We start from the raw sequence: 21,368 nt of genomic DNA, 5'->3' as shown, positions 1-21,368 counted from the left end.
AAATTTAAAAATATTTTAGAAAAAAACTGAATTTTTTGAGAAACTAGATCTCAACTTTTACGTCAATTCTACCTTATGTCGCTTCATTTAATTCTTCTTAGATAAATAGCTACGCCCGGTCAAAATCATACCCAAAAATAAAACTTTCGGTTTGACCTATTCGCGTTGGAGCCTAATGATAAAATTTCAGCCCGATTCAACTTTAAGATTGGCCCAAAGTTGTAGATATCAAAAAGATATTCATATTAAAAAAAAATTCCCAATCGAGCATCGTATGACCAAGTTATAGTCTTCGAAAGTTTAGCATGCGACTCGGCTTTCCGATTTTGCGGATTTCTCTATCCAGCCCTGTTCGTAGTGGCCAAAATGATTCATATCGAGTCTAGTGATCCTCCTACATATCCACAGTGGCCAAAGTGTTCCACATCGAGTTTGGTAATATCTTTGGATACTCGCAGTGGCCAAAGTAATCCACATCGAGTTTAGTGATCTTTTTGAATACTCGAAGTGGCCAAAGTACTCCACATCAAGTCTGATGATCTTCTTGAATACTCGTAGTGGCCAAAGTATTCGACATCGAATTTGGTGATCCTTTTGAATACTCGTAGTGACCAAATTAGTCCACATCGAACTCGACGATCCTTCTGGATAAAAAAAATACTAAGCTTAATCAACAACCATACATAAAAACATTTGGCTATATTCATCTAGCACCAATTATAAAAATTAGATAAAGAGATCCTTTCAAAAAAAAAAAAACTAGATAAAGAAAATATTTTGAATAAATCAACATAATGCAATTAAGCTTTTGCACATGGTGTCCAATAAAAACGTTGAAAAACCATTATATAATAATTAAACATATGCAAGTTGAATACGTAACCTATTGTTTGAATTTTGGGGGCTCATCACTTGGTTGCTTTGCAAATGTAACTAACCCATTACATCTATCTTACGGGAAAGTTGGCAATTGGTTCTATTTTATGTTGACCTTCCTGCTTGCTATAGTGAAGCGATTTTTAGCATCTTCTCGCTTTCTAAATAGATTATGGATTTTTTTAGTACCCAAAATACGTTATGAATTTGAATGCCGTTCAACGTTCTTGCAACTAGTAATCTAAGAATGTTAATTTATGTTCACAGGTGGGAAACGAATGTGCTGCCAATGGAACAGCGCCACTTGGCCGCGTATCTTAAAAGGTCCCACCGACTCCGTGAGATTTTTACGTCTACTCGCTGCCAAGGGAACGGTTCATGCTCCTGGGCACAAAATCCAGCATTAAGCCAGCGTACCGGGCAGCCGAAAACATTTCTACCTCGCCATTCCACTTGTTAGATTCAAAACCTTCGTCGGCTCGGGCCGAAGTCGCGGATCGTCTCTTTCTCTCTAATTCTCTCGCTGGAAACCATGTTCTCCGCCAGCAAGCTCAAATCGGTCGATTTCTACAGGTCAGATCTACAATCCCTCTCCGAATCTCGTCAAGAATCGCCCGCTTCCTCTGTCGAAAATGCCGCGTCTTCATCAATTCCCGACGAATCGGTGAAGAAGTAGGCGATTCTTGTCGGGCTTTTCTTGATCTTGCGATTTCTTTCAAGATTTTAGTTTTTCCTTCATCAAAATTTGTTGTCGGTGCTGTTTTCTTAGTCGTTCTAAAAGAATCTTGTTTTCTTGATGATTGGAAACTTTTGTGGGTTTGAATGGTACTGAGAGTGAAAAGGGTGGATTTATTTGGCCGAAGGATGTAATCGAGATTTGGAGGGCTGTATGCTGCTAATGCTGTGGGTTCCATTGATGTCTCGAGATGGTTTGTCCTTGCACCAAGAGGGCCACTTACTAGGGGTTGTGGAAGTGGAAAAAAGGGTTTAGAGTAAGGAGCGGTCAATTAGGATTCATAAAGCTGAAACCAAAGAAATGGAATGAGGCCTATTGTTTGTATTAATTTATTGTTGGCAGTGCATTTAGGTTTTTAGCTTTTCTTTCCTTTCGAAGATTTTAATAACATGCTAGCAGTGCTGCGAAAATTTTTGCATCGGATAAAAACAGGAAAACCAAATTCCCACCTGATAGTATATACCAGGTTCGGGGCCAGCTTAGTCTGATATCAAACGTTGATGGGCCAGGTGCAAATCTTGGATGAGGCCTGGTGCACACTGACACACATTGAGAGAGAGACAGAGATTGGGGGTTGGAATGTAGATAGAAGCTGGAGGTAGGCATGATCAGGCAGGAAAGCTAGCTTAGCAACTGGGTTGTAAGTGTAGGGGCAAATTGGGTGGTGTTGGTGGACTATGGGATATCAGGGCTAACCAAGCAAGGTGCATAGGCAAGGTGAGGAAATGGATATCAGGTAGGGGTATAGGCAACATGAAGTTGTGGGCCATGCTATGCTGATAGTGTGTTAAGACGGTTTCATAAATTAGCATGTTAAGCCTTACTTGCTGTTTCTGTGTAGGAAAAAGAGGAAAACAATCCCTTTGAACAAACATTTATTCATGGTGATGTTTGACAACAATACCAAGGTTATGGGGTGATTGTTGTGTTATTTGGCTAGAAGTTGTGTGCTAATGTACAAATCATGTAGCATGGTACAATATGGACCAACACTTCGATTTTTTTCTTTAATGTTTGTAATAATTTTCACATATATGTTTAGGAAAGAATACATTATGTATATATTTATAGTTTTGTGCATGGATAAATTTAGTATAATATGAAGAAATAATTGATGTTTAATGCTGCGATTATGTTTCTAAAAAATTATTATGTGAATTTTGTTTATTGTAAATTTTAGGTGTTTTCGTTGTTTTATATGATAATTTAGAAAAGTTGATTATTTTTTCTTTTCCAAGTAATTTTCTCCCCCTAAAGAGCAACTGCGATTGCTGCTTTTGAATGTACAGTATCTAACACCTATTTTCTGAGCACAGGAAAATACCTAGAGACTTGACGGAGGCATCACTTTCAGGTGCTGGATTATCTATCATTGCAGCACTTTCTATGATGTTTTTATTTGGAATGGTGGGTTCGTTTCTTCTCTTCTTACTTTTTCTTATGAGATAATAATATGATCAATATAGTGTATTAATTTGTGAATACTGGGAAATTCATCAATAAATTAATTTGCTGATTTTAGGAAACTTTTTCCAGTTCTTAGCCTTTCCACTTTTTTGAGCATTGTTGCATATAAATTTCAATTTACAACTAAGTATTGTACTTTCTGATAATTAAATTCTGACAACCTCTTATTGGTTGGACTATCTGTTGAAAAAAGAAAAACATATTGTTAGTTTTTCTTAATTGAGTTGGATGGTTAAGGTGAAATGCCCATGAGGCCTCTGGTTCATCATTAAATAGCAGCTCTCTGTGGTTGAGTGGGTGGGAAGTTGGAGAAGAAAAACATTAAAGGAAGGGCGCAGTAATTATTTAAAAGTTTAAATGGAGATACTGCTGGAAGAACACCCATGAAATATTTCACGTTTTTGACATGATTAAATGTCAGGGCTTGTTCTGCAAATGGCTGGATTTTCTGAGGTCAAGTTAACTATTGGGAAGTGAGATTTTTAATTGCAGTCATATAGGTGGTTACATGCAAAAGTCCTTCTTTTCTCTTTCATCACACTTTTCACATATTAATCTACTCAAGGATCGACCACCATCTTCATGATCAATGTACTGATAATATTCATCAAAAACATGTAACACGGTTCAATTTTTTTTGAAAGAAAATTTCACTTTTACATGGTACTTACAGAGTTAATAATTTCTAGAATTATTGAACGGATTCTTCTTTTCCAGGAGCTGAATGATTACCTTACAGTGAGCACATCTACATCAATAATTGTTGATAAAAGTACAGATGAGGAGTTCTTACGCATTGACTTTAATATAAGGTAAAACCATCTTTGTTTTGTGTTGTCTAAAAGTACTCATCCAGTTCTTTGAAGTTGTCAGCATTTTGTGCAGATATCTTACTTAGTAAAATCTGTTTTGTAGTTTTCCTGCACTCTCATGCGAATTTGCATCAGTTGATGTCAGTGATGTATTGGGAACAGTAAGTGGCTATTCTTTGTTGTATATTACTGCTGCTTTCATTTTTCTTGCTTATGGTGATATACCTTAGCAGGAATGGGAATGCCTTTTACTTGGACGCAGCTCATATAGCTTTGGTAAAGATGCTCTTTTTATGTATGCATGCATGCATGCATGGTTGCGTACATGCATATTTACATGCACATTTATATGTATGTAAATAAATATAAAAATCCATGTATATAAGAATTTGTTTGCTAGTGTGTATATCAATATATGCATGTAAGTGTATACATCTACCTTAGTTACCAGAAGTGTGTTCAGTACAGGTATGCGGAAGTGGGTTTCTTTAAAAAAATTTAGTAAGAAAATACCTAGGAAGCAAGCATAGCAACAAGTTTCCAATGAGATTCGGAAGTGAATGCACCACCCTAAATGGAAAATTTCTGCTACTAAGGAATCAGATGTATAATTTTGTATCTAGGTATGGTACAATAGACAATCAGTTACATATTTGGTGGGATAAAGTCATTTCATCCATTCTGTGTGATAAAGTCAGTGTAGAGGTCGGCAGAGAAGAATAGTTTCCATTGTCTTTTGATGCTATACAAAATGGCTTTAGGTTGGTTCATTACTGTCAAAAAGGTCAGCAAATGTCCTTCCAAAATACCCTCCCCCTCCACAATGAGTTCTGAACATACATTATGCTGCTTAAAGCTTCAAATATATCTGGACAGAAATGTGCATTTAAGTTCTACCTATTCACCAGATGCTAAGTATCATTGGAGTAGGAAATTCCATGCCGAGCTTTTTAATCATATATTCTCGGATTATATGCTAATGCACTGGTAGATCCAGCATGTCAAAAACCAATGCTGTTGGTTGCAGCAGTCATTTAATGTGCACTCAAACTCATTTTAAGCAAATAATCTGGAATTTTCTTGCACCTAACTTCATAATGCTGAATTGCCGATGGCTATTAATATATGAAACATCAGCACTTAATAGGCACCTTCTATTATGTCACCGAGAACTGAATACAACCAAATTAACATAGTAGTTGTGAATAAATTTACTGAGTCTTTCATCCATTCGGAGTGCATTGTCGCATGTCTGTGTGTGGGTGCCTGCCTGTATTATTTACTATAGAAAATCTATCAAGGTAAGGTAATGAGCTTGCTATTGCCAGCATATATTGGATGATGACTATGAAAATATAACAATAGTATTAGATTTGATCAATTACGCATGTGAGGTGCTTGCATGTCTGTCTCTTGCAATTTTTTCATTGCTGTGTTTTGATATAATAAGTGTACCATGGTGCTGACATATAAATGATCTATCATGATCTAATATATGCTTGGCTTGATTTTATATGCTGCTTTACTAAAATTGCATTTTGTTAGAAGGAAAGATTTCTTGAAAGGTAAGACATTATCATTGCAATTAGCTGAGAGTGTTTGAGACCATGAAAAATCTAATTATTGTGATGACATTGGAACTAGTGCAAAACGAGCATGAAACAGTCCTCATGTCTCAAGATCTACCGACAATTCGACATTCATTAATCCTGCTTCTAGATTGTATGCTTTTTATCTTTTAAAGTAAATATCTGCACTTTGTTCTTTCAAGAGTTTCAAGTGTAAAATGGTTTTGTCTGAACAGTTATTTATTTTTGTTACCAAAATTGAATGCTGATAACTTCTATATAGGCTATCCTTTCTTATAGTTTAAGTATTAACTTGAGTTCACATTCAATAATTTGCAGAACAGGTTGAATATTACAAAAACTGTTCGCAAATTTTCAATAGATCCCAATTTAATACCAACAGGATCCGAATTCCACCCGGGACCTATCCCGAAAGTAAATAGACATGGAGATGATACTGAAGAAGAATATGGTGACGGTTCAATTTCTTTAACTGCCGACAATTTTGAGAAATTTGCACATCAGTAAGTAGGCAGTTTTTTCTCTTCTGTGGTTCCTGTGGTATCATAGTTTATTTGGGGCATTGTAGTTCTTTATTGTGTCTTAGTGACATTCTTATAATCCTTGCTTTTGAATGCCAAATCCATCAGTAGGATTTTGCATTTGCTAGTTAGCATCTGAATCTGTCACGAATGCAGTTAATGCTGTGGTGTTATTAGTAGGTCATCTACACAATGCAAGCTGGTGTCTATGCAATAATATTGTCAACCAAGGTTTTAAATACCAGCACAATATTGTTTTTCCATCAGAACAGAACAGTTTCGGTATACCAGTATCAATGGTATGTACCAAAACTGACAATGTCAAAAAAATAAAAAACTGCTGGTACATACCGATATGGTACCATCTGCACGCCCTGGAAAACAGGGTTTCAGCGTCCCAGCACTCATGCCGATGCCAGTTTCACACCAGAATGGAACAGTACTGGTTGTACCTTTCCGTTCTAGCAGTTTTTGAATCCATGTTGTCAACCAATTGTGGTTAGACTAGAAAATATCTCTCTTTATGCATTTAGTCAGAATTGCATAAATTTAATTTCCATATGAATGTCTGAATTGCTGACTGAAAAAGCTAGTTATTCTTTTGCGAAAGTGTTTGTGGAGATGTTCTATTTGTGGTAGTTAAAGGTAAGGTTTGAGCTCAGTTATACAGGTATTCAGTCTCGGTAATGGACCTTGTCTGGTAAGTGGGTTGGTAAGGTATACTCCTACGTTGGCACATGCTGGAGGCAAGACCGCAGTTTTATCATGTGTGAATGGAGTATCGTCTCAAGACCTCATTTCATACTGGTGAAAAAAAGTCAGCATGGTGCACCTGATATTGAGCAGTACAGGTTGCTATAGAAAACCTTAGTAGGACATATAGAGTCCCTCATTATTCTTTCTAGAATAAACTTTTCAAGAAGCCTTAAACATTGACATGTTGACAAGTAGTGCACGAGAAGGTTGGGTGATTTTGTCTCAAAATCATGATGTTGGCTTAATAAAGAATAGCATGCCCTTTCACCTTACGAGTTGATTACCAAATCTTTCTAGTCATGAGTTCTTGTTATCCATATTTTAAATGTTCCTAGACTAATGATTATGTGATGCATTAAATCAGCATGCAACCACAACTAAGCCTTATTGATTCAAATCTTGGTTAAAAAGTCATATGATATTTTACCTTCAAATCATGGTTTAGAATACTGGCAATACCAGCTCCTTGCTGGCTGGGTGCTGATACACAGGGGCTGTGCATGCCTCTATTTTGGCGAAAGAAGCCCAAACAGCCTGGTTTGTGCCATATCAAGCCCGGACTGCTCAGTCTTGTTTAATATCGAACAAGATTCCCTCTAAAGCTTTTTTTTTTTTAAACTTTTTCCATAATTTAAAGGTGGGAATTGCAGGGAGGCAGTGGAGAGATCCTTGCAATGATGATTTGTGCCTTTGGAGCTGGGATTGCTTGAAAATTGTCAGAGGCTATAGAACATGGTCAAAAACATGGTCCTTGTTCAATAATATGTTCCATGTATTCTTTGTTCGTTTGTCAAAGCAGTGCTAGTAGTATAATTCTGTCTTCACAATCTTCAGTATTATAAATTAGTTCACTGATTCGATGTGAACTTCGTATACTTAAATTGTGAATGCACAAATATAGTTGTTCAACGTATTCTTTGTAATGAGTCATGTGAGGTCACCTAACAAAAAAAGAGAAAAGAATGGCGATAGAAAAGCTTCAACACCCACTGAAGAGGATCATTAATGCATTTAAATTAATACATTTACCATATTTGTGCGTAACCTGGGCCATACCAGTAGTTGGTGGGCCGATTCAAGCTGCGTCGGCTGGTACAATGTGCTGATATGATATGCAGTATGACACTTACCATGCTGACATCTTGACAATATGCCTCTATACTTTGATGTTTGAAACTTCACCTCAGAATAAACATACACTCAAAAAACATGCATGAGCGTATGCCAACACATTCTATTTATATCTATATGTGCGGAGAGAAATTGATAAAATTTGATTAAATCATTGATGATCCATTCAATTTGAAATTCCATATCAAAACATAATCACAAAGTTCTTGTGCTTAACTATAAAAGCCAAATATTTTGGAGAATTCTAACTAATGCATCAGGTTGTCATTTGGAGATGAGATACACTAATTTGATTCGATTTATGGCTAAAAAACATCCAAGCCTACTTTGTTTTAGTTTTTATGGCTTTTCTTCTGAGATGTCTATGTCAAGATCCATGATATGGATTGTTAATTTGTATGGCGCACCATATGTTTTGATACACTAGCCTTACCAAACTGTCCATTTCGTGCCCACTAATTTCATAGGTAAGAAACCTTAAACAATATTGCCCTTTTGCTTTGTGGCATTCTGGATGTTGCCAATTATTATTAATAGTGGAAGATGTTCAATTAATTAGAAAAATGTTGCTTTGCATTATGAGTATTCAAGCTCTAATTGCAGTAGCATGGTTCTAGTTTAACTATTTTCCTCTCTTACATTCATATATGAATATATAAGTACATGAATAGATAATACATGTACTCTTATATATATATATATATATATATATATATATATATATATATATATATATATATATTATATAAAGACAAGGTTCGTTGTCTCAATATCGGACTCTATACCGGTGCCACACTAGCACAATATTGGTACGGAGTTTTTTTGGTATACGGAGTACCGGTACGCTACCTGTATCGGGTACCGGTATTGAATCGGTACGATATAGTATGCTTCATACCATCCGGTTTGGGCCGGTACGGCGTACCTTATATAAAGGATTCTGTCTTTGCTATTAGGTTAATGCATTTCATAAATCTTGAAACTTCTGCTCTCTGAGCGATATACAGTTGAATTTGTAAACTGAATTAGTGCACCATCTAAATTGTTTTTCTCTATGTTCTATTTTGATACTTTATTGAGCCTACAATATGAAAAATATTCGTGCAGTACAACATTTCATCTAGTAAGCATCACAGGAGCATAGTCATTTTACAATTGATTACTGTATTTCATGAGTGATCTCCTTATAGCTGACTTTAAGCATCTCTTTTACAGGTATCCTGTTTTGGTTGTCAATTTTTATGCACCTTGGTGTTATTGGAGCAATCGCCTGGTAATTTTTGCATTTTTAGTGTTGCAGTACATATGTTAGGTTTAAATGTCAGGATATACCTTTATGCTACACTATCGTGGGGAATGTAAATGACAGCATTGTGATGGTAGCTTCATTTTTAACAAGGAACAAATTCTTCAGTGGCCTGACAATGCTTTGGATTTAAGCTGGACCAGAGCTTATCTAGGACCATCCCAATAGTTACTACCCAAGTAGTGTGCAAGATGGTAGATGTGACCAAGCCTGGACCATAAATATTTGGAATTCTCAAGCATGTCTGTTAAAACCCTGTTCACTTCTGATTCAGCTGACTCGAACGTTGGTATTATATCCATAATGGCAATCTGACCATGCTGTCTTTTACGGGGTTTAATTGTTAATAACAATTGATTTGGCCAACTTTGTGAGATCATGAATGATGGTGAGAGCAAGTTTTTGAGGAGATTCATATGTATGAATAAGTGAGTCCCTGTGCAGTTTTTATGTGGTTTATTGCTTGATCTTCAATAAAAAATTGCAAAAAACTCATCATTTTCCTTAAGTTAATATAATGCATAGTTTGATATATCTTGGTCGAATAACATTTTAGTGTTTTTTGAATCACTTTATGATCTACTAGTTGGAAGATATTAGGCCAGTTATTTAAACATCTAAGTCTGGTCCAAGGATATCCCAAATTTTCATTTGGACTGGCCTGATGACCCAACTTCAACATGGTAAAATGTGGCCCATGGGCTGACCCATGTGCATGATAGTTTTGTCACAAATAAACTATCTTTATCTTGACCTTACTGAGCAGTCAAATTAACCTCTCCAATCCTTGATCATATAGTTCATAAACCGCCAAAATTTTTTATAATACTTACAACTTGACTATCTATGTATGAATCATGAGTTCTTTACTTTGTTTCAAACTAAAAAATAGATTACAAATGCAAATTAAATTGTTTTGTTAGGACCCATGCGGGCATGTGTTTAGTCCCACATTAGCTATACATTGGGTAGATTTTGGATACTTATATATGACAAAGAAACCCAAATAACACTTTCTAACTAGCCTTTTTGAGTGAGTTCCTGTGGTGTCACAAGTGGTATCAAAGCAGATCCGGTCCATAGCCTATGTGGACTAAAGGAATATTGCAGCACAGATCCATTTATTTGTGATTGAATGTGGTGATTATGCATATGAATGGATTTGGACCCTTAGCATGGTGAGGATGCTAGAGCTTAAATGCGGGAGTATGTGAGGATCTGTGTGGGCGTGTGTTTAGTTTCATATCGACTATACACTAGATAGATCTTGGATACTTATACAGGACCAAGGAACCCAAATAGTATCTTTCAACTAGCCTTTTTATGTGAGGTCTTGGGTTGTTACGTGTTTTAACATTGAGAAAGGCATGCTTGCTACTTACCTATTGTCAGTAGTGAAATCCTGCTATTTATCATAAATTAGTAGTGAGGCAGATATATAGACACTAGCATCTTCTGAATGTCATGTATGAGCCATTTTTTCTGATCTCTTCCTTCATCAGGCTACAATGGTAACACTAGCAACTCGATGATCTGTATAGTGTAGGTCACTTGGTTCTGGTATCAGCTTCAAAATTCTTGTAACTTGCCAGATTTGCAACTCATATCAAGAAATAGAACACGAAACATCTCTTCAAAATAAAGTATCTGTTTTGATCCCATAGCTAGGCTGTCCATGCAATTGCTTGAAAAGATGCCTGCATGCTTATCATTTCATTTGGTTCCTAACAATGCTGCCTGCAATTGTTTAGTAGCACTTTATGGCCTACATATGGTACAAAAATTAGGTGTTGTGCTATGAGACAAGGCCGGCTGTTTACCTCATTTCTCTACTGCTTAGTTACCTGAATTGGGAAGGGGAGATGGAGCCAGGAGCAAGCTCTCAAAGAGGAAAGGGGGGGGGGCAGTAACAACCTTGAAAGGGGTACATGTTCATGATTGCAAAGAGTTTTTGAAGCTGGTGTCGCACTATAGGTAGAAGATTCTGGCTCAATATTTGTATTGTAAGCATGGAACACTTCCATCTGTATCACTATCCTGTGTGGAGATGGGAAGATTTTACTTCTACAAAGTCAGAAGCAAATATATATTTACAAGTTGGGATGCACTTTCTTCACGAACTTCTTCCATCCTCTTGGGTACATTCAGGGAACAAGCACCATCCAGTTGAGTTAAAGCCCTCCAATAGTGGTTAATGAAATTATGGTAGTTATTCATCCCCCATAAAAAGCCAGAAGCTGGCGCTAATTTGCATTTTTGAAGTTGTTTCTCTTATCTTTTCCTATGCATGGGTTTCTATGCAGCTTGTTCATTCTATTTCCGATAGGATAAGTAAATAGGAGTTAAGTCCTTGACGAGTTCTTATATTGTTGCTCATATGTTAATTACTTATAATAGTAGACTCCTGATTAATTGCTCATACTTACGTTATACAATCTCAGAAGTACCAACATTTACTGCAAGATAGTTATCAAAGAAAAACATCATTGTGAATAAATATTTTGAGTTGTATTCACTTTCAATTTTGGGTTTTTAAAATTTGACAATTTGCTCTAGAAACCATCATGGGAGAGGACTGCTAAAACAATGAGAGAAAGGTATTCTGCAATCTCCTCTTCTGTTCCCCACTTGTTTAAATTGAATATTCTTTACCTGTTCTTGGGGAAGAAAGTTGTCTTTAGCTTTTGTTTTTATTTATCTCCAGATATGATCTTGAAATGGATGGGCGAATTCTCTTGGGAAAGGTTGATTGTACTGAAGAAGGTGGACTGTGCAGGAGGTATTTTCCATATCAGTATTTACTCATTGTGATGCTAGATCCATGTGCATTGAATGCAAAGTTGGCATGTTGTAGTTCTTTCTTATATCAGTTTACATTGGCATACAGTTCTTTATTCTCCATTCCTTAGGTATATCTTATATTATTTCTCTTATTAGAAATTGAGAGATCAGCAGCTTCTTTACCATTTACCTTGCATAAGTAGCTCTGTAGGTTATGTTTTACATCTGTAGCTTAGGGTGTTTTAATTTTTTAAGTATGCCATGGGCTTTGAGTGCCTAGAAACTCATACTGATTGGGAGGAGCTATTTCTGCTGTTACCTGCAACAGATATACCTAGTCATGCATCCATAAAGCTTATCAGCATTACATTTTTTTTGTTTAAATATGAAACCGACGGATTCGCAATAAGACAACCTGGAATGCTGTATTGTACTTATCATAATTAACAGGAGTAGTGAAATTAAACTCGAAACTTGAAGCCTGCTTGATGTTTAACCTTTGTTAAATTGATAATGAAGATCAAAATATGATTCTTCGCCTAGGAGAGATTTTAGTTGGAGATAATCTTAAGGTTTTCATTGTCTTTGGATTAGCTAGACAAATTACACTGTGTATTCTTGTCTGAAATCAAGTCTAGATGACCCTGCTGCTTGTAACGGACATAATCCTTGTACCAGCATGTTGCAATGCATCAAAATTTTATGTTTTGTTTCATAATGTAAAAGTTATAAATAAGATAGTGATGGACCTTTGGATTCCTAAAGAAGAGTGCAATCACAACTTGGGATACATTGAAAGATGTGATCGAGGAGTATGACAATCCCGCTCTAAATTGTAAGGGTGCATATGTTTGGATAAAGGTCAAGAAATTGTCCTAGAAACTTCAACTTGCTTGATGTGAATGTGTCACACACCTTAATGTCTGGATACAGATGTTAAGGCTCCGTGTGCGCCCTTTAGATGTCTCTTCTTATGAGGTCCATGCATTTGAGAAGTCGAACATATTTCAACAAACCATTATTGCCTCCATATATATAATTTAAATTTAAAGCATTTTACTCAGTCTTTCCATATCGTATGGTAGGGTCTCGATGTGCTGCATTGGATAGTTTTTACTGTATCCTGTCGTATATTTTGGAGGATGTGTCACATGTTGGAATGTGATATTAGATGCATATCCTTGTCCTTGACTGAATGTCATCAGTCTCCCGCTGACAAGACAGGTGCTTATTGACATTTAATGCCCATAATGTGAGATGAGTATGTTTAATTGTTACACATTCATTCTTACATTGGAAACTCTGCTTGCACAGTCCTTATGTTTTCCACTTTACCCATATTGTTAAAACATTGGAAAAATTTAGGATTATTCATGATGTTATTTCTTGTTTGAATGGTTCTTTAAAATTCTTATTCTGTTATTCATGATCTAGAATCATCAATTAGTGATGAATTTCATGTTTCATTTGTGAATTTTTGATGACTAATTTCAGAAACAGTTCATGCATTATAAATATAAAAATGTTATTCTGGCGTTGTTATTGTATTCCCCCGGGCTGTTGCTTATTATTCTTGCTTCTTTCTCACTTGTTTTTTCATGTTTTTTTCTCTTTTTTTGAGAAATAAATTGGTATACTACCTTTCAAGTTTGAACTTGAAACTTCTCCTTATTTATGTGCTGGGAGGTGCGCTAGTTATTGGACTCAAGCTCTATTGGCTTGCCTTCAAATGAATCAATATATAAATATTTCAAGAATCATGGGTTTAAACTCTATTACCGACCCCTGTAGTGGTTTTCCATTGGTACAGTATGGTATAAGTATGGTTGGGGCATAGATATAGAGAATCGAAAAGCAACCAGTATTGACTGGTATGGTTGGTACAGTACCATCTGTATTGGCTAGTACAGACTGGTACTTTCGGAATGTACTGTTCCAACTGATTTTGGCATCTTGAGGGTGGTACCTATGCTGCTGTTCCGTCAAAATAGCATGGTACTGGTGGTACCGTTGCGACAGTATTTGAGACCTTGTCAAACAATCTTATATTCTTTACTTGCGGTAATTCTTTCCCTAATTTTTAGTTATTGAACTTCTTTCCATATTCTTAGCAATTTCTCTATAGATCTTTTTCCCTCTGCCAGATTGTTCCTGAACTCTCATCTTGTGGATATGATCATGTCTGAATGATAACTGCCTATTTCAGTAGATATAGAGCATTCCCCTTCTGCACAAATAGCTTGTTATTTAATCTGGATTTGAATATGGAATAATGGAACTCTTCATGCAAGATGCAGGAAAATTAAAGCTAATGTTATGTTTCTAGTCTGAAAATTGATGTCGGAAGCAGTGTGGAGCATTGAGTGCTGAAAACTTGACAAATTTTACACTGCGAATGGCATGCCACTCATTAGCGATCACCATGTAATGAAAATGCTTTGCAGGAGAGAGATTAGAATTGTAGGAGATAAAATTAGGAGGAATGAAATCACCTAAAATAAGGATTTAATATGCAATTCTGACCTGTAGATTGAAGTGCTGGTCAGCATGGTTGGTGTGGGATAATACATGCAATGCTAGATTGCCAATGCTTTTCAGGCATGCAGCACTGGGACAAAAGCAGCTTCATGCCTGTGCTTGGCATGATGCGGTGCTTTTGCATGAGCACTGGCATAATAGCACATAATATGGTATATCTGGTGCGACTGCAAGGCTGGCATGCTGCCTGCATGCGGTACCTCATTTCTTGCTCTGCCAAAAAACAATCATCGAGCTGCTTCAAAGTCATGGCGGCAGGTGACTATATCCACTCATGATGCTCATTTACTTTCTCTCCATGTTCTTGAGTTGCCTAAAAAGTTGTCAGCACACTTTTAATAGCGAAAAATGTAAGGGAATTCAGATTTAGCAAAGCTGAGAACAGAAGGCAATTAAATGGCATATGAGCAGGACTCCTTTTAACAGGTTTGACTTTGTTGGAAACATTAACCCTGCTCAAGAAACCAGATATGCTTAATGCCTAACTAGAGGTCTTCTTCCCCATATCACTGTGGTTAATACAAACAAAATGATTTTGTTGCTCTTACAATGTGCATAAATTGGAGATTACTGGTGAAAAGGTACAATATTGTTGAGGCTACTTACTGGCCTCATACCACAGCAAAGAGAGGCTTGTAAATCTAGAGAGAATAAATGTTGTACAGCTGGATGTCGCATTCAGTCTAGGATATGACCAAGGAAAGATCCGAAAGAATCACACGGCAATGCAGCTAGTGAAAGGTGATCAATCTTTGATTTGAAGCCCTTGCTATGTCAAATCCATTTCACTTCTACTTTTGATAAACTAGCCTATTTAGAATATTTTTCTTGAGATCTCTAGGCTTTTGAGTTGCTGACGATTTAAGTTTGCGTCTAGCTAAGGTGTTTGGCAGAGCTTATGTTCACATAGATGGTTGATTTACCATCATTGGTGACTGTGCTTATCTGCTGGTATACTGTCATGCCTCTCCTATATTTTTGAAGTAATGAAACGCATGTTCTGTGGGATGCCTTAAGGGACCCTGCATGAAAAGAATTTCTGCAGGCCTTATATTCCATTGCTTGCATTTACCTCATGGAACAAGGCTTTTTTTTTTTTCATGTACTAAAAGGCTTAGAAACTCCTTTCCACCTGGATATAGAGCTGATATGTTGATTAAACACTTGACAGAGGTTAGAGTATCACATACCATACTCATGCTAATAAGGGATTGGCAGTCTACAATTTCCATATTGTAGCATGATGATACCATACTGATACTTCATGTGCACCAGCAAGAATTATATGCGATATAGCAAGAGGTACACCATAAGAATGCTAGGAAAGCTATTCCTTGGCATTTAGGTAATTAGACCAATCCTTATAGCTTTTCTAATAGGAAGCATACATTTTTGAGAACAACATATATTTATTCTCCCATTATGCGCACGTTATTGCTGATAAATACAATGTAAACATGCTACTGCTAATGAATGCAATATAATCCACAAACTAGCATGATTGGCTGGCAAAATTCTTAACCATGACAAGGAACTTATGTTTTTGTATGAACTTACAGTTTGTTTCCCCATTTTTACTGTTTCATAGTTAATAATTTTTAGAAATGTTTTATGTTTGATTTCCATTGTATTTAGTGGATGCATAAATTTTATCAATGTTTGTCCAATGGGGTACCATGCCATGCTGACTTGTGCATCAAGGTGATATGAAGAAGTATAGGCTAACACAAGCTGATTGTCATGGACAAGGACCGATACAGGATATAGACCCATGCTGCTATCCTTGTGAAGGGGGTATCCATTGTATGACATACAATTGGGCCCACCCTTGGATCTAGTGACACTTTTTTTCGATGTTTGGATAAGAAACATAGCACTTTATGCCAATAAAAGACTGACAACCATCATAAAGTGTGCTTAAGAAAAATATGCTTACAAGTTTAACCATACATTGAAATAACAATTATCAGGCTGTTCGAACAAAAGCTGAAACATTCAGGACAAAATTTTAAAAAAAAGGAGACATACCAATTTTGAATAATCTGATTTTATTGTCCTTCATGTTGCATAGTGTGATTGTCTAGAAACATCTTCTCTTAATCAAATCTTCATATAGAGGTCTGTTTCTTTTATGTACCCATCTCCATATAGAGATCTGTTTCTCGTATGCACCCACCCACACACGGACATGCAAAAAAAAAAAGTCCACCCCATTTTGAAGAAGTTATTGAGATCCGATTCAATACCAATGCAAATATTCAATACAAATTTAATCTATTCATTGTTGTTTAACTACCCTGCTCTTTTCCTTAAAAAAGTGAATTAGAACATTCAGAGGAAGAGGAAAGGAAAATTTTTAGAAGACAGAAGAGGAGAAGAGCAGAGAATAAAAGAAATAAGACAAATAGCAAGAGAGGACAATAGTTCAAAAAGAAACTGTGAAATAGTATCATAAGAATTACGGAAAAGGATTCTTTAAAAAATCTTCTACTTTCATCCCATTGTAGATGGAACTCTGGAATTACTGATTTGATCTCCTGAATTAAGAGAATTTTTTTCATTAATGAAGTTGTTCTATATCTTGTATGAATAAAGTCGTGTAGTTGCAAGTACACAAGCATTTAACATGATCATGCAATGGCAAGTTATTATTGCAGTTTCTTTCAAAGTTGCTTTATAAATTTTGTGTTTGTGTAATTTTGCTTGTTGAAGATTGAGCATTATTTGGCCATTTGAAATCTGTGCAGGCATCATGTCCAGGGCTACCCATCTATTCGCATTTTTCGCAGAGGGAGTGATATTAAGTAAGCAGGACATTAAGCAAAACTGGCCATTTCTTTTGATGATTATTAATCTAATAACATGTTTTTTACTCGTGCATTCTCCTTTAAATAGGAATTGCAGTTCATTATATATGTGAGTCTCATCATGCTCTCCAAGTAACTCTTCTGTAACTCTTTAATGTCACCTATTATAAGTCAGACTTCGGAAACAATGAAGATGCCAATATATCCTATTACTGTTTTATTATTATTCACATCATAGTTCTCCTGAAAATAAATAATGGTTTAATGTAAGAAGTACTCTTTGGATAACTTTTAATGTCACCTTAAGTTCAGACTTCAGAAAGAATGAAGATGCCAACCTATTGCTGTTTGGTTAGTAGTCACATCATAGTTCTCCCAAAAAATAAGGGTTCAATGAAAGAAGTATCAGGAAGAGAAGATTATTTAGTTTTCTTCATGCATTGAATTATCAGTGTTAAGCATGTCCAAATACCCTCCTTTAGAACAACCATCTACTTTAATCCCTTAGATGGAGGAATTTTGGCCTATGATATTTTTCTTTCTTAAACATCCTCACCTCTGCTTCCAGATCTATGGTTTTAGAAGCAATTGTGCTAGTACTCTTCTATTTAAGCCTTCATTTAGTGCAGCATAATTATTAAAAAAATCCTGTTATACATTTATGGAGGGAGAAACAAGTAAGCAATGAGTAAGCACATAACATTATGCACAACTTGTCCTGTGAGCTTGCATAAGTAAAAATGCCTGCAAACTCGTTTTTATCTTTAGTAGTTTTGATATGCTTAAAATTGCCTCAGTTATTTCTAATTCTGTCATTCATGTTTATAAAATTTCAAGCACTGCATTTTTACAAGGCTGAATTAGCTTTTGTCAATGCTTTCTATTAATTTCTGCTGTTCTCCAGTTTCCTGGGCTATCAAAAATAGACTTTTATAATATTGAGAGTCACTTGGTTATATCTTAGTTGCTGTTTAGTTCAATAATTGTCATTACTGTACCATCTACCACAGGGAAAATCATGGACACCATGACCATGAATCTTATTATGGAGAACGAGACACGGAAAGTTTAGTTGCGGTATGCTTATTTTTTGAATTTAAATTAGATGTGCAGTAATCCATCATTACTGTTATTGCATATCAATGTTTTACAGTGTACAAGTCTATCATCACAGTTAGGTATATACATTTTCACTTTATTGGCTAGTCCTGATACTTGTTTAACTGCTTGTTTGGAGTTCTCAACTTTAGGCAATGGAATCTCTGGTTGCACCTGTTCCAAGAGAGTCCCATAAACTGGCATTGGAGGATAAATCCAATCAAACCACTGATACAGCAAAACGGCCTGCACCATTGACTAGTGGATGTAGAATAGAAGGTTTTGTGCGTGTCAAAAAGGTAAAATAAGTTTCTGCACTAAATTCATTCGCCATTTTAAGTTTGTACCATGGGCTGTTCAGGAAATAATTTCAGAAATGATAATTATATAATGTGTGCCAGAGTGACCTGTAAATGACGTAATGTGATACTTCTTAACTTAGTTGTTTATAATAAATATGACTAGAACCATCAAACCTTTTCTCATCTAGGTAGGATGTTGTTTTCTTTGTTGAAATTAACAGCAACTCAGCACAGGTGCTGTGCAAAAATGTCATGTATCGACATCAGGTGTCATGCAACTGTTGATTTTTGTAATAAAATTGTTCTCGGAATGATAAGAATAACAATTAATTTGTTATCTGGAAGACTAGTGTGATGATTTGGCAATTGTAGAAATTCTTCCTGGTTAAATTAATTATTTTCTTCCAAGTACATTTGACTTAGGTGTACTTAAGCTGGTGCATTATATATATATATTTTTTTTGCCTTCTCAAGATTAAAGAGAATATGAAAGATATAAACACGAACAAGAGCAGGAATGCAGGATATCGGATTATGTTAAATGCATAAAGAATGAGATTGGTGGAGTACCTAATATGAACAGTCTCTGTTTATTGTGTTATTAGAATTAAAGATGCCACAACAAGGAAGAAGGGGGTTAGGTCTGGTGGATAGAGCAAAATGATGACTTGTTATGTGTTTTATTTAATGAGATAAAAAGCTAGAATGATGTTAGCCATCTGCCTCTTCATGATATTTGCTGCATTAGATTGACATAATTGGTAGCATTTGTTTTCTAGCAAATGTGCTTCTTCCTTCTTGTCAGCTCCTCACCATATTATAAGCTGGCACTTGTATTATATACATCTTCCCAAATTTTTGAAGTCCTGTCCCATCATGTTTTGCTATCCTCTTGTTCCAAACCAGTGTATCCTTTCCATGTAACGGAAATCTTGATTTTGGTCTTCAATGCTTTCCAAGCACTAATAAATGTTCTCTGTAGCCCAAATGATTTGTCAATTCTTTTAGCATTTCCAAACCTAGAGTAAAATGCCCTTGAACAGATCCTGTCTGAAGAGGGAATTGGATTATGGTCACTGGATATTGGAAGAGGACAAATACCAAAATAGGACCTGGATGAATGACCAAGCGATGAAATGAGATGACTAAATCCAGCTCAAAGTACTTTGCTGAAGTTTGTTGGTTTATGTTTATCTTGGTATCACCATCTGTTTCATTACAGATTTAGTGCATTTGGTGTTGGCCTGAACATGTCAGCAATGAAGTTGATAGACCATGGATTTACTTGTTGGTTTTGATGTAGTGTATAATTTTTTTCTACCTTCTGATTATGCAGGTTCCGGGCAACCTTGTCATCTCAGCTCACTCAGGAGCACACTCCTTTGATCCATCCCAAATAAACGTGTCGCATGTCATTTCGCAATTTTCATTTGGTAAGAAGCTCTCCCCAAGGATGGTGTCTGAACTGAAGAGGCTAACACCATATCTTGGTGGAAGCCATGATCGGTTAACAGGTCGATCATACATAACTAATCATGCCGATGTTACTGCAAATGTTACTGTAAGTCTCCCAACCATTTCTAAGTACTTAAATTTTTCTTGTTGATCAGCTACCTTTATACATTTTGATGCTTCATCATATATCAGAAGTCAATACATTGTTTAGCGTTAGCAGCATGAACTTCAAGCTATAGATTATTTTAGGAGGGATTGGACAGGAAGTGAATATTTACCATATGTTTACGCTGGTTGATATTTCCGCTGATGATCACCTGTCAGATAGCGACGAACGGGTGTGATCTAAATGTAGCACACCTATTATGGAATAAAGGCTGGGCAAGGAGATCTAAATGTACCCTTTGTTTGGATTTGCAGATTGAGCATTACCTTCAAATAGTAAAGACTGAGATAGTATCAAGAAAATCTTCTCAGGAATTTAAATTGCTAGAGGAGTACGAGTATACGGCCCACAGTAGTTTGGTGCACAGTTTGCATATTCCTGTTGCCAAATTCCATTTTGAGCCCTCTCCTATGCAGGTTGGTATCTGACACTTGCATTCCCATTTACCAAATTCAAAACCTGTGCGCTTATTTTTATTTTGAATTTCAGGTCTTGGTAACTGAAGTTCCAAAGTCCTTCTCACACTTCATTACAAATGTTTGTGCTATCATTGGAGGCGTTTTTACGGTTCGCACTAGATCTCTCTAGATGATTTCTTGGGTTTTCTACGGTTGAATACACATGAAAAATTGATCTTTTGGCTTTCAGGTTGCTGGAATACTGGATGCTATCCTGCACAATACAATCCGGCTTATGAGAAAGGTTGAATTAGGAAAACATTTGTGATGGGGAAAGGTTCAATTTTGATTGCGGAGGGGGCCAAAATGTTGCCCATTCCCCTTGTTAGCAATTCTATTTTATTGTTTTTACTCAGCAGATGAATCTTATTGTCACAAAAACAGAAGCATTGGCCACTGTAATCGAAACCTAGCAAATGCATAAATAGAAAATATTCTTTCCCAGAATCGCTCCTGGAATTCTCCTCAGAGGTGACAGATACAAGTTCATTATTTGCATCAAGAGCGATGCTTCCCCGATGGGCAGGCAGGTGTACCGTGTGTGCGTGCGTGCATGCAGTGTATGCCCA

The 21,368-nt window shown here is 36.2% G+C and overlaps 1 protein-coding gene across 1 annotated transcript; it reads left to right on the top strand.

Moving 5' to 3' along the window:
- The first annotated feature begins 1,265 nt into the window (after positions 1-1,265).
- LOC120112415 (protein disulfide isomerase-like 5-4) lies at positions 1,266-21,248 on the top strand. The gene is made up of 15 exons (XM_039131797.1): positions 1,266-1,449; positions 2,929-3,019; positions 3,797-3,891; positions 3,995-4,052; positions 5,799-5,983; positions 9,104-9,161; positions 11,751-11,791; positions 11,899-11,973; positions 17,261-17,317; positions 18,331-18,397; positions 18,571-18,717; positions 20,057-20,281; positions 20,596-20,757; positions 20,831-20,908; positions 20,990-21,248. Exons 1-15 carry the CDS (start codon positions 1,409-1,411, stop codon positions 21,065-21,067), a joined length of 1,458 nt encoding a protein of 485 aa, XP_038987725.1. The 5' UTR covers positions 1,266-1,408; the 3' UTR covers positions 21,068-21,248.
- Positions 21,249-21,368: the final 120 nt, after the last annotated feature.

This window comes from Phoenix dactylifera, chromosome 11, assembly GCF_009389715.1.
Source record: "Phoenix dactylifera cultivar Barhee BC4 chromosome 11, palm_55x_up_171113_PBpolish2nd_filt_p, whole genome shotgun sequence".
In the NCBI taxonomy this organism is placed as follows: Eukaryota; Viridiplantae; Streptophyta; class Magnoliopsida; order Arecales; family Arecaceae; genus Phoenix; species Phoenix dactylifera.
The sequence above is the reverse complement of the archived record's forward strand: the minus strand, read 5'-3'. Positions and strand labels throughout refer to the sequence as shown.